This window comes from Castanea sativa, chromosome 10 (genome assembly GCF_040712315.1).
Source record: "Castanea sativa cultivar Marrone di Chiusa Pesio chromosome 10, ASM4071231v1".
Classification (NCBI taxonomy): Eukaryota; Viridiplantae; Streptophyta; class Magnoliopsida; order Fagales; family Fagaceae; genus Castanea; species Castanea sativa.
This window is the reverse complement of record NC_134022.1, coordinates 32,389,448-32,399,630: the sequence shown is the minus strand read 5'-3', so window position 1 is coordinate 32,399,630 and position 10,183 is coordinate 32,389,448. Positions and strand designations below refer to the sequence as shown.

Sequence of the window (10,183 nt, the reverse complement as noted above, 5' to 3'; positions counted from 1 at the left end):
TCAAAAATTATTTTTATAAAATTATTTATAGTGTCTGCTTTAGATAATAGATCTATATTATCAGACTAAAATATTAATCAGTTTTCGGTATAAATAAATATTGAAGCTCATATTTCTTATAAGTTGAAAATATATCATATTTAATTTCACTTATTCTTATTCAACTATCAGAAATTTTATTAATAAAAAATAGATCATATTTAATTTCACTTATTCTTGATCTTGAGCCCAACCAAAATATCCTCCTCCACTTCCATAAATAAAAATATAAACATATTAATTCTTCCTAATCAAAACTACATATATAGTAATAACAACATACAGCGCATACTGACTGTCAACAATTGTATTTGCAACTTGCAAGTTCTTAGAATCTTAATGCCATTACATTCCACAAGAGGCTAAAAAAAAATCATTATATAGAATGTCAGCATGTTCTACAAGCCAAGTTTGTTGGGATATTTTATGTTTTTTATTTCTTGAGCAACAAGTATGCTGTGCTCTATACGTGATAAGGAATAGCCATTCAAAACAGGTTCAAAGTTCAAAACAACTCATATTCAAGTTTAGTTTTTATACAAATGGGTTTTTTTTTTCATTACGTGACTAATTATATATTGAACTGGGTTGCTCTTTAGCCTAACAAAAATATAGTCCTCCACATAAAAAATATAAACATATCCTTCTTAAAATATAACGAATACCTTAAGGGTACTAATTTATGAACTATTTTTAAAAACTTTTTATGGAGAAGAAAAAAGTAATTAACATTTTTTTACAACTTTTTATATTTCTTATGAATGTATTATTAAAATTTCCTAAAATAACTCATTAACAAATGCCTTAAACTCACAATAAGCCATATAGTGATAACAATATACACAGTACGTGTGTGTCAATTGTATATTTGTATTGCACCTTGTTAATGATTATACAAGAGGCTAAAAAAAATCATTATTATATGGAATGTCAACATTTTCTAGATGCCGAGATTTGTGAGATATTTAATTTTTTGTTTACCACTGCACATCTTTGGTGCGAGAGTTACTCCACAAGTATAAGTGCTTGTGGGGTGTGAAGGATAAGAGCCAGGATTCAAGTCTCCCGAGAGAGTTTCACACATGTATATACACTTAGACTAAGTTAGAATTGAATTCTATCTTCTATAAAAAAAAAAAAAAAAAAAAATCTTTTGTTTAATCATTGTTTATCTGTCTCTTTCTTCAACAATAAGTATGCTCTTATCTTTATGTGATCACCATTCAAACTGTTTTAAAACAATACTTTCGTTATCAAAAAACCAATACTTTCGTACAAGTTTAATTAGTTTTCATATATATATATATATATATATTTCTTTTAAACGGCTGAGACCGTTAATTAAGTCATCCTAGGCTTCGTTGCTTAAACTTTTTTTCTTCTCTTATCTGGGGCTATAAGATAACACTCAATTTATAGTTGCAGAAAGCCTTGACTTTTGGTATACTTACCAAATTTTCGTTGTTCTCTCTTTTTCTCTGTGATCATTTGGTAAAGGGTTCTGTTTTCATTGGTTATTGTGACTTCAGTTGGCAAAGGGTGTATCTCAGGTTTCTTAATTGTGATGGGAACCACAGGGCTTCAGAGATTTTGTTTCTGACAAAGAACAGAACAGAAGTTGGAAAACATTCAGTTTCCGCGTTCTCTGTAGACAGGTAAAACTAATGTAGAAAAAGTACGTCTTTTACTGTTAACTTCATGCCTCATCAGAATTTTTTTCATGAGGAATGAACAACCTGCTGTACTTCGTTACAACAAGCGTGCAGCAGGAAACGTATACTACTGCTGTCTAAGCTTTACCGTCTCGTTGACAAGGCTTGTCTTCCTCCATGGAGATTGCTCAAGATAGTTTAGTACTGATTTATAATGTTTTGAGTAAATAGAAACAGTAACATATATTGTATCAACTTCTCTCTTACAAATCTCTCAATCCAAATACACAGCACAGGGATCATGGTGCCACACAGATTTCAGTTCACATTCAGCGGCAGAAACACAAAAAAAGTCCACAAAAGATTCCCTGACTACATGAACCTTTAGATGTATTCCTTTGAAATTTCTTGGTTGAATTCTTTAATTGTAAAGTTACTTCATTAGATGACGTGTTTGACCTTCTCTTTTTTTTTAATGGACATCTTAGCCTTCGGTTGATTTACTGTTGTCATCTGAGTCTGCTTGTAAAGGCCTTCCTCGGAAAATTATCGTATATAACATCCTAGTAGTTTTGCTTACTTTAGTGTTTGCCATCTGCTTGAAGGTTTTAAATTAAGATATGATGAATGTTGATCTGTATAATCCCAACAAGGTCTTAACTTTCCAAGTGATTTAAATGAGTTTTACTGTTTCTTTCTTTCTTATTGCTAAGCTAATTGACCAATACAATCATTTCAAGGTGGAGGTAATTCTTGTTACTTGCTTACTGCTTGTAGCTTTAGAATTCCTCATTCCTGCTACACTTCTTCATGAATCACCATTTATTTTAACAATTGGCCACTGGTCCAACTTATCTGGCTTTGACTTATAAGTTGCTAATTTCAGCAATTAATTGTGTTCAGCTGGTGCAATTTAAGTTCTATGTGTTCGGTTTGAAGTAGCTGTAAATTGGATTGGGATCTTGAACTTGGTAAAATGGCCACCACATCAAATGGAGACGCAGAAGCAGAGAAAAGCTCCAGCATTGAAGGGGAGGAGAAGACCCAGACAGTTCCACTTCTCAAGCTTTTCTCATTTGCAGATTCCACTGATGTTGCATTGATGATTGTTGGCACCGTTGGAGCCATTGCAAATGGGTTAGGCATGCCCCTTATGACAATATTGTTTGGCGAAATGATCAATAGCTTTGGCAACAACCAGAGTAGCAACACAGATATTGTTAGTATAATTTCCAAGGTAAATAGAAAATGCACGGGCTAAGAAAATAAGGTTTACTTCAATCTTTATGAATGGAAAGATGTGACTTAAACTTCTGATTTTATTTTTCATTACTTTCCTGAGAGTTTAAACTTCGATTTTCCCATTTTATAGCATGTGTAGGAATGCATTTGAATCCTTGATCCTTCTTTTATATTTTTATTTGTTGAAATGACGATGCTAGTAATTAACCACCTGTGAAATTTTAGGTCTCTCTAAAATTTGTCTACTTGGCAGTGGGGATTGGCTGTGCAGCATTACTCCGTAAGTATATTCCATGCTCAAAATCATTACAGATTTTTTATGCATAGAGAAAATCATTTATATACAACCCATTGAAGATTAAGAAAATCACGTATGTTGTTTGACAGAGGTGACATGCTGGATGGTCACGGGAGCAAGACAGGCTGCACGAATAAGGGGTTTGTATTTGAAGACTATATTGAGACAAGATGTTTCTTTCTTTGATAAGGAAACTAACACTGGTGAGGTTATTGGGAGAATGTCTGGTGACACTGTTCTCATACAAGATGCCATGGGTGAGAAGGTATAGTATATCTGCAAGAATTACATCAGAACGAAGTTTTGTTCATCTTGTGCACCTAAATGTAATCCTAGAGTCAACTAAAGTCTGCTTGTGCAGGTTGGGAAATTTATACAGCTGATATCAACCTTCTTCGGGGGCTTTATAATAGCATTTGTCAGAGGCTGGCTTCTTACCATTGTCTTGTGTTCTGCTATTCCACTTCTTGTTATGGCTGGTGCTTTTGTGGCCTCGATAATATCCAAAATGGCATCCCGTGGACAAAGTGCTTATGCAAAAGCAGCAAATGTAGTTGAACAAACAATTGGTTCAATCAAAACAGTAAGTCACTTTTTCAAAACCAAATACATTTGACAAAAAAATTTGGATGAATTTATTAATACAGTTAATCCAATTTTGCTCCTTTTTCTATAGCAAAATTATGACATCTATCATTGCTTCCAATCTAGGTTGCATCCTTTACAGGAGAGAAGCAAGCTATAACAAATTACAAAAAGTTTCTTGTAGATGCTTATAAATCTGGTGTTCATGAAGGCTTAGCTGCTGGAATAGGTTTTGGCACGGTTATGTTAGTCGTGTTTTGCACCTATTCTTTGGCTGTGTATTACGGTACAAAGTTGACACTAAAGGAAAAAAACACATACTCTGGAGGTCAAGTGATGAACGTGATAATTGCTGTCTTAACTGCTTCCATGTGAGCTACATTTTTTGTTTTAATTATGTTGCCGAAATTATTGATAGTAATTATAATTCCTATTTCCCCAATAAATAAAAATTTTATTCTAATTTTTTTGCTGAAATTACACGAGCACACATGCACAAAAATATTTGAATCTGTGTATGGATGTATGTATATCTTTTTTGCCTTATATGTTTATTTACTTCTTGCCTTCTACAATAATATGGCTGCTTCAGGTCCCTAGGGCAGGCATCTCCCTGCCTGAGTGCATTTGCTGCTGGACGAGCTGCAGCCTTTAAGATGTTTGAGACTATTGAGAGGAAGCCAAAGATAGATGCTTTTGACAAAAGTGGAAAAGTATTTGATGACATTCGTGGAGATATAGAATTGAGAGATGTTTATTTCAGCTATCCAACCAGACCGGATGAGCAAATATTTAATGGTTTTTCACTTAATATCACTAGTGGCACAACTGCAGCATTAGTGGGAGAAAGTGGGAGTGGGAAATCAACAGTAATCAGTCTTATAGAGAGATTCTATGATCCACAAGTTGGGGAAGTTCTTATAGATAACATTAACATTAAAGAGTTTCAGCTTAAGTGGATAAGGGGAAAGATTGGTCTTGTCAGTCAGGAACCTGTGTTGTTTGCCTCTAGCATTAAGGCTAACATTGCGTATGGAAAGGATGGTGCAACTATTGAAGAGATAAGAGCAGCAACCGAACTTGCAAATGCTGCCAAATTCATAGATAAATTGCCACAGGTTACAATTTTCACTCTCTAAGACCCTTCGTTCACCTTCAAGATTAGAAAATTGATATTTTACTTTGAGATTTTGAATTTTACTTCCAGGGACTAGATACCATGGTTGGTGAGCACGGAACACAGATGTCTGGTGGACAAAAGCAAAGGATTGCAATAGCAAGAGCAATTCTGAAAGACCCACGAATTTTACTTCTGGACGAAGCTACAAGTGCACTTGATGCAGAATCAGAGAAAATAGTGCAAGAGGCATTGGACAGGATTATGGTTAACAGAACAACTGTCATTGTTGCCCATCGTTTGAGCACAGTGAGGAATGCTGATATGATTGCAGTTATTCACAGAGGAAAGATGGTTGAAAAAGGTACCATCCTATTAGTATAGTCTTACTATATTAGTCATTCACATGTAGAGCCAATATCATGTATACATAGAACATGGTAGTTAGATTTCTTGTAGCCTAGGTTTATTGTCTTGTTGAACAGACTGTGTTATACTCATCAGGTTACTGAATTCTAAAAATTTTCAAGTACAGAAACCCAAGTTATTTTGTAAATGTTCAGTAATTTTCTGAATCTTCATGCTTAGCTTTTCTATTGTGGTCAAATTCCAATTTTTTAAAAATTGCTCAGTTGTTCACTTGTTCCATATAGTTTGACAGTTGTGAAAAGAAAGAAGCGAATTTCCTTGTGGTATTATTTATGTTTCATTTCATCACACAAACTTGTTTTTCTAATTTCCAGTAGTAGTTATGGATTCCCCTCCCCCACTGCCACCCCCTATCTTTTATATTGAGGTCAAATTCCAATTTTTTAAAAATTGCTCAGTTGTTCACTTGTTCCATGTAGCTTGACAGTTGTGAAAAGAAAGAAGGAAAAATTCCTTGAGGTATTATTTGTGTTTCATTTCATCACACAACTTGTTTTTCGAATTTCCAGTTGTAGTTATGGATTCCCCTCTCTCCCCCCCTCCAAGCGAAACTAAAGCTTAAGACCATTGGTTGGCTGTAAATATATCATAGAATTCAATTCTCTAGTGTGGTGTGAGAGAGGCAATGAAATACTCATTTCATAGTGTATTTGGTTATTGATCAGGCTCGCACTCAGAATTACTCATGGATCCTAATGGAGCATACTCTCAGCTTATACGCTTGCAAGATATAAAAAAGGAGTCGAAGCAAGCTACAGATGATCAAAACAAGTCTGAAATAACTACGGAGTCTTTTAGACAGTCAGGTCTTAGGCAGTCAAGTCGAAAATCATCAATCCTTCGATCTATAAGCCAAGGATCATCTGGAAGGGGAAGCAGTAGTCACCGCTCATTCTCAGTTGCTTTTGGTATTCCTGCAGGACTTAATGTGACTGATACTGAATTGGAAGATCTAGATAACCCTCCAGAAGCCAAAAAAAAGTCTCCAGAGGTCTCCATTCGCCGCCTTGCCTATCTTAATAGGCCAGAGATTCCAGTGCTTCTAGGTGGAACACTAGCTGCAATCATCAGTGGAGTAATACTTCCAATTTTCGGTTTGCTAGTTTCCAGTGTAATCAAAACGTTCTTTGAACCGCCTCATGAACGAAAAAAGGATGCAAATTTTTGGTCACTAATGTTTTTAGTCCTTGGTGCAGTATCACTTTTGTCATCTCCAGCACGATCATACCTATTTTCTGTGGCTGGGTGTAAGTTAATAGAACGTATCAGATTAATGTGTTTTGAAAAGGTGGTTCATAAGGAGATTGGTTGGTTTGATGAGCCTGAGAACTCAAGTGGTGCAATTGGTGCAAGGCTCTCAGCAGATGCAGCAACAGTGCGCGCCTTAGTTGGTGATGCACTAGGTCAAATTGTCCAAAGTATTGCATCAGTAGTTGCAGGTTTAGTCATTGCTTTTGATGCAAGTTGGCAGCTTGCATTTATTGTCCTTGCATTGGTTCCTCTGCTTGGAGTCAATGGATATGTTCAACGACAGTCTATGAGAGGATTCAGTGCAGATGCAAAGGTATGCTATATAACTAATGTCACAGTTTTTATGGCTGCAGCATGCCTAATATTATGAATTTCAAGGAAAAAAAAGTAAGAAAAGAAATCCTCTTCAAGTTTCAATCAAATGAACATTTCAAATTAACTTTCTAAGTTAATTATAATTTATGAATTATTCATCAAGACTAAATTTACTTGCAGGCAATGTATGAGGATGCAAGCCAAATAGCTAACGATGCAGTTGGGAGTATAAGAACTGTTGCTTCTTTCTGCGCTGAAGAGAAGGTAATGCAACTATATGAAGAGAAATGTGAAGGGCCTAGGAAGGCTGGCATAAAGGAGGGCTTGATCAGTGGAATAGGATTTGGGACATCTTCCTTCCTATTGTTTAGCGTCTATGCAACCAGTTTCTATGCAGGAGCTCAACTCATTAAACATGGCCAAACATCATTCTCAGCTGTTTTTCGAGTATATAAGCCTTCGATTACCATTTTCTTTTTCCAAATCTACTTCTGAACTTTTAGGGAAAAAAAATATAAATGAGATTCATTTCTCCAAATTATCTTCTAATTTATTTAACATGTATGCATGGTTTGCAGGTTTTCTTTGCTTTGACCATGGCAGCTACTGCGGTTACTCAATCAAGCTCCTTTTCCACTGATACTCAAAAGGCCAAAACTGCTTCTGCTTCCATATTTGCAATATTAGACAGTAAGTCAAAGATAGACCCAAGTGATGAGTCTGGGACGACATTAGATAATGTCAAGGGAGAAATTGAGCTTCATCATGTGAGCTTTAAATATCCATCTAGGCCAGATATTCAGATTTTCAGAGATCTCAACTTGGTTATTCCTGCAAGCAAGGTAAAGTAATATTCTCTAATATATCATGTTTTAAATTCCATTTTGGCTGTAACGGGCAAAGACAAAACATTGACCGCATTTTATTTAGATCCAAGTCTAAAACTCAAAATTGTGTTTGTTTGAATCTGTTCTTTTAGACTGTTGCCCTGGTTGGAGAAAGTGGGAGTGGTAAATCCACAGTGATAGCATTATTGGAAAGATTTTATGATCCTGATTCAGGTCATATTACACTTGATAAAACTGAAATTAATAAGCTCCAATTGAAGTGGCTGAGGCAGCAAATGGGGCTTGTGAGCCAAGAACCAGTTCTATTTAATGACACAATCCGTGCTAACATTGCATATGGAAAGGGAGGAGATGGAGGAGATGCAACTGAGGCAGAGATTATAGCTGCAGCAGAATTGGCCAATGCCCACAGGTTCATTAGTGGATTAAACCAGGTAAGAACAATGTGAACAACGATAACAATAAGCCAATGCTTAATTAAGTAACTAGTTAATTTTTTTTTTCTTTTTGATGCAAAATGCAGGGTTATGATACTGTAGTTGGGGAACGAGGAATCCAATTATCTGGCGGACAGAAGCAGCGCATAGCAATTGCACGTGCTATAATTAAAAATCCAAAAATATTGCTATTAGATGAGGCTACCAGTGCACTCGATGCTGAGTCTGAAAGAGTAGTGCAAGATGCATTAGACCGAGTCATAGTAAGCAGGACTACAGTTGTGGTGGCTCATAGATTGTCCACAATAAAAAATGCAGATCTGATTGCAGTGGTTAAGAATGGAGTCATCGTGGAGAAAGGAAGGCATGGGACTTTGATTAATATACAGGATGGATTTTATGCCTCCTTAGTTGCGCTTCACACAAGTGCATCAACTGTTTGAGTTTCTTAAACCCTTTTCCATGTTCAAAATCTAGTTAAGGGTTTATTGTAATCTATTTTCTTGTGTATGCATAAGAAGAAAAAGTTCCCTTGTGAGAGACAACATAACCACTGTGTTGACTCTGTAGTTTTCATTATATCCCACAATCCTTGCAAGCATTAGTCCATCCCTCACCCATATGCGTAGTTGCGCAGACTCACCTACCTTAAGCTACATTATAGAATTATTGCTTATAGTTAGAAAGATGAATTCAACACTATGTGTGACCGTGTGAGCAATCTGCATAAATCATCCAGCAGGTTCAAATCACCTCACCCCAACTATTGATGTATCAAACAAAATATTTCAAGAATTTTCCTTATAAAAATTGTAATCTCTAGTATTCTATTTTATAATCAAAGATTCAAAATAGAAAGACAAAGTGGTGTAGTGATTTTTTCATATTATATGCATTTACAAACTTGAAATTGTATGATACAGTGACTAATAAAGATACACATGTTCAGGGCGGCACTACAAGTACTTGGGGGGTTCAAATAAACCCCGACTTAATATATATATATATATATATATATATATATATATATATATATATATATCCTTTTACCAGTTTAATTTACCCTTAAAAATATTTTGCACACCTTGATCACAAATTAGTTCAACCCAAAACCAAGCAACATCACAAATTAGTCTTATCCCAAAACCACACAAATCACTCTCCTCTCATAATCCCATCTCATCTCTTTTCTCAACTTGACTATCTTGGTATCACCAACTCTAAGAGTAAATATTAAGTGTTTGTGAGTTGTGAATGTCTTTCTCTTTATTATAAATTTTTATAATCTATATTTATGTGTGTGTCTGTGCGCACGTATGTGTGAGTGCATGGTTGACACTGATTGTGTGTGTTATTTTTTTATATCTTGTTATAATATTTTTTGTGCGAACTGTGATGTGTGTGAATGTGTGCATGTATAATATAATATAGCTTTATATAATTTAATAAAAATGAAATACAAAGGTTTTTTTTTTTTTTTTTGGAGAAACAAACACACACACACACACAAGGGAGAGGGAAAGGAAAAAGGGTTCTAACACAAAGTTATCTTTTCATATTCTTAAGTAAGTACATCAAAGTGGACTAAAATTGACCGAAGTGGACCAAAATGGATGGAATGGGACTAAGGGTTAGTTTTGATACAGCTAAAAACTAAAATCTGAAAACTGAAAACACTGTAACAAAATAATTTTTAAATGTGTGAATAGTACTGTAAGACTCATTTTTAATGAAAAAGTTGTTGAAAAGTACATAAACAGTACGTGAACAGTGCGTAATCAGTACGTACACAGTACGTGTATAGTAACTTTGTCTGAAACGCGCAGCAGGGAAAAAGAAGAAGAAGAAAAACACTGAACGCATCCAGCGCAATCCAAACAATCACTAAATTGGACCAAAGTGGTCCAAAATGGACCAAATGCCAAACCGTAATTAGTAAACATATCTCAAAAAAATAATAATAATTACTA

At 35.1% G+C, this 10,183-nt stretch overlaps 1 protein-coding gene across 3 annotated transcripts; it reads left to right on the top strand.

Annotated features, from left to right (window-relative positions):
- The first annotated feature begins 1,392 nt into the window (after positions 1-1,392).
- Positions 1,393-9,077, top strand: LOC142613372 (ABC transporter B family member 21-like). Of its 3 annotated transcripts, none has more exons than XM_075785699.1 (13): positions 1,393-1,694; positions 2,595-2,928; positions 3,159-3,213; positions 3,321-3,496; positions 3,593-3,814; positions 3,943-4,187; positions 4,409-4,934; positions 5,024-5,297; positions 6,028-6,926; positions 7,109-7,375; positions 7,507-7,770; positions 7,908-8,210; positions 8,300-9,077. In XM_075785699.1, the coding sequence occupies exons 2-13, from the start codon at positions 2,668-2,670 to the stop codon at positions 8,654-8,656; spliced, it is 3,849 nt and encodes a 1,282-aa protein (XP_075641814.1). In that variant the 5' UTR covers positions 1,393-1,694; positions 2,595-2,667; the 3' UTR covers positions 8,657-9,077. The 3 variants fall into 3 exon arrangements, with proteins under 3 accessions (XP_075641814.1, XP_075641816.1, XP_075641815.1); XM_075785701.1 differs by lacking the exon at positions 1,393-1,694 and adding an exon at positions 2,055-2,344; XM_075785700.1 differs by lacking the exon at positions 1,393-1,694 and adding an exon at positions 2,304-2,437.
- Positions 9,078-10,183: the final 1,106 nt, after the last annotated feature.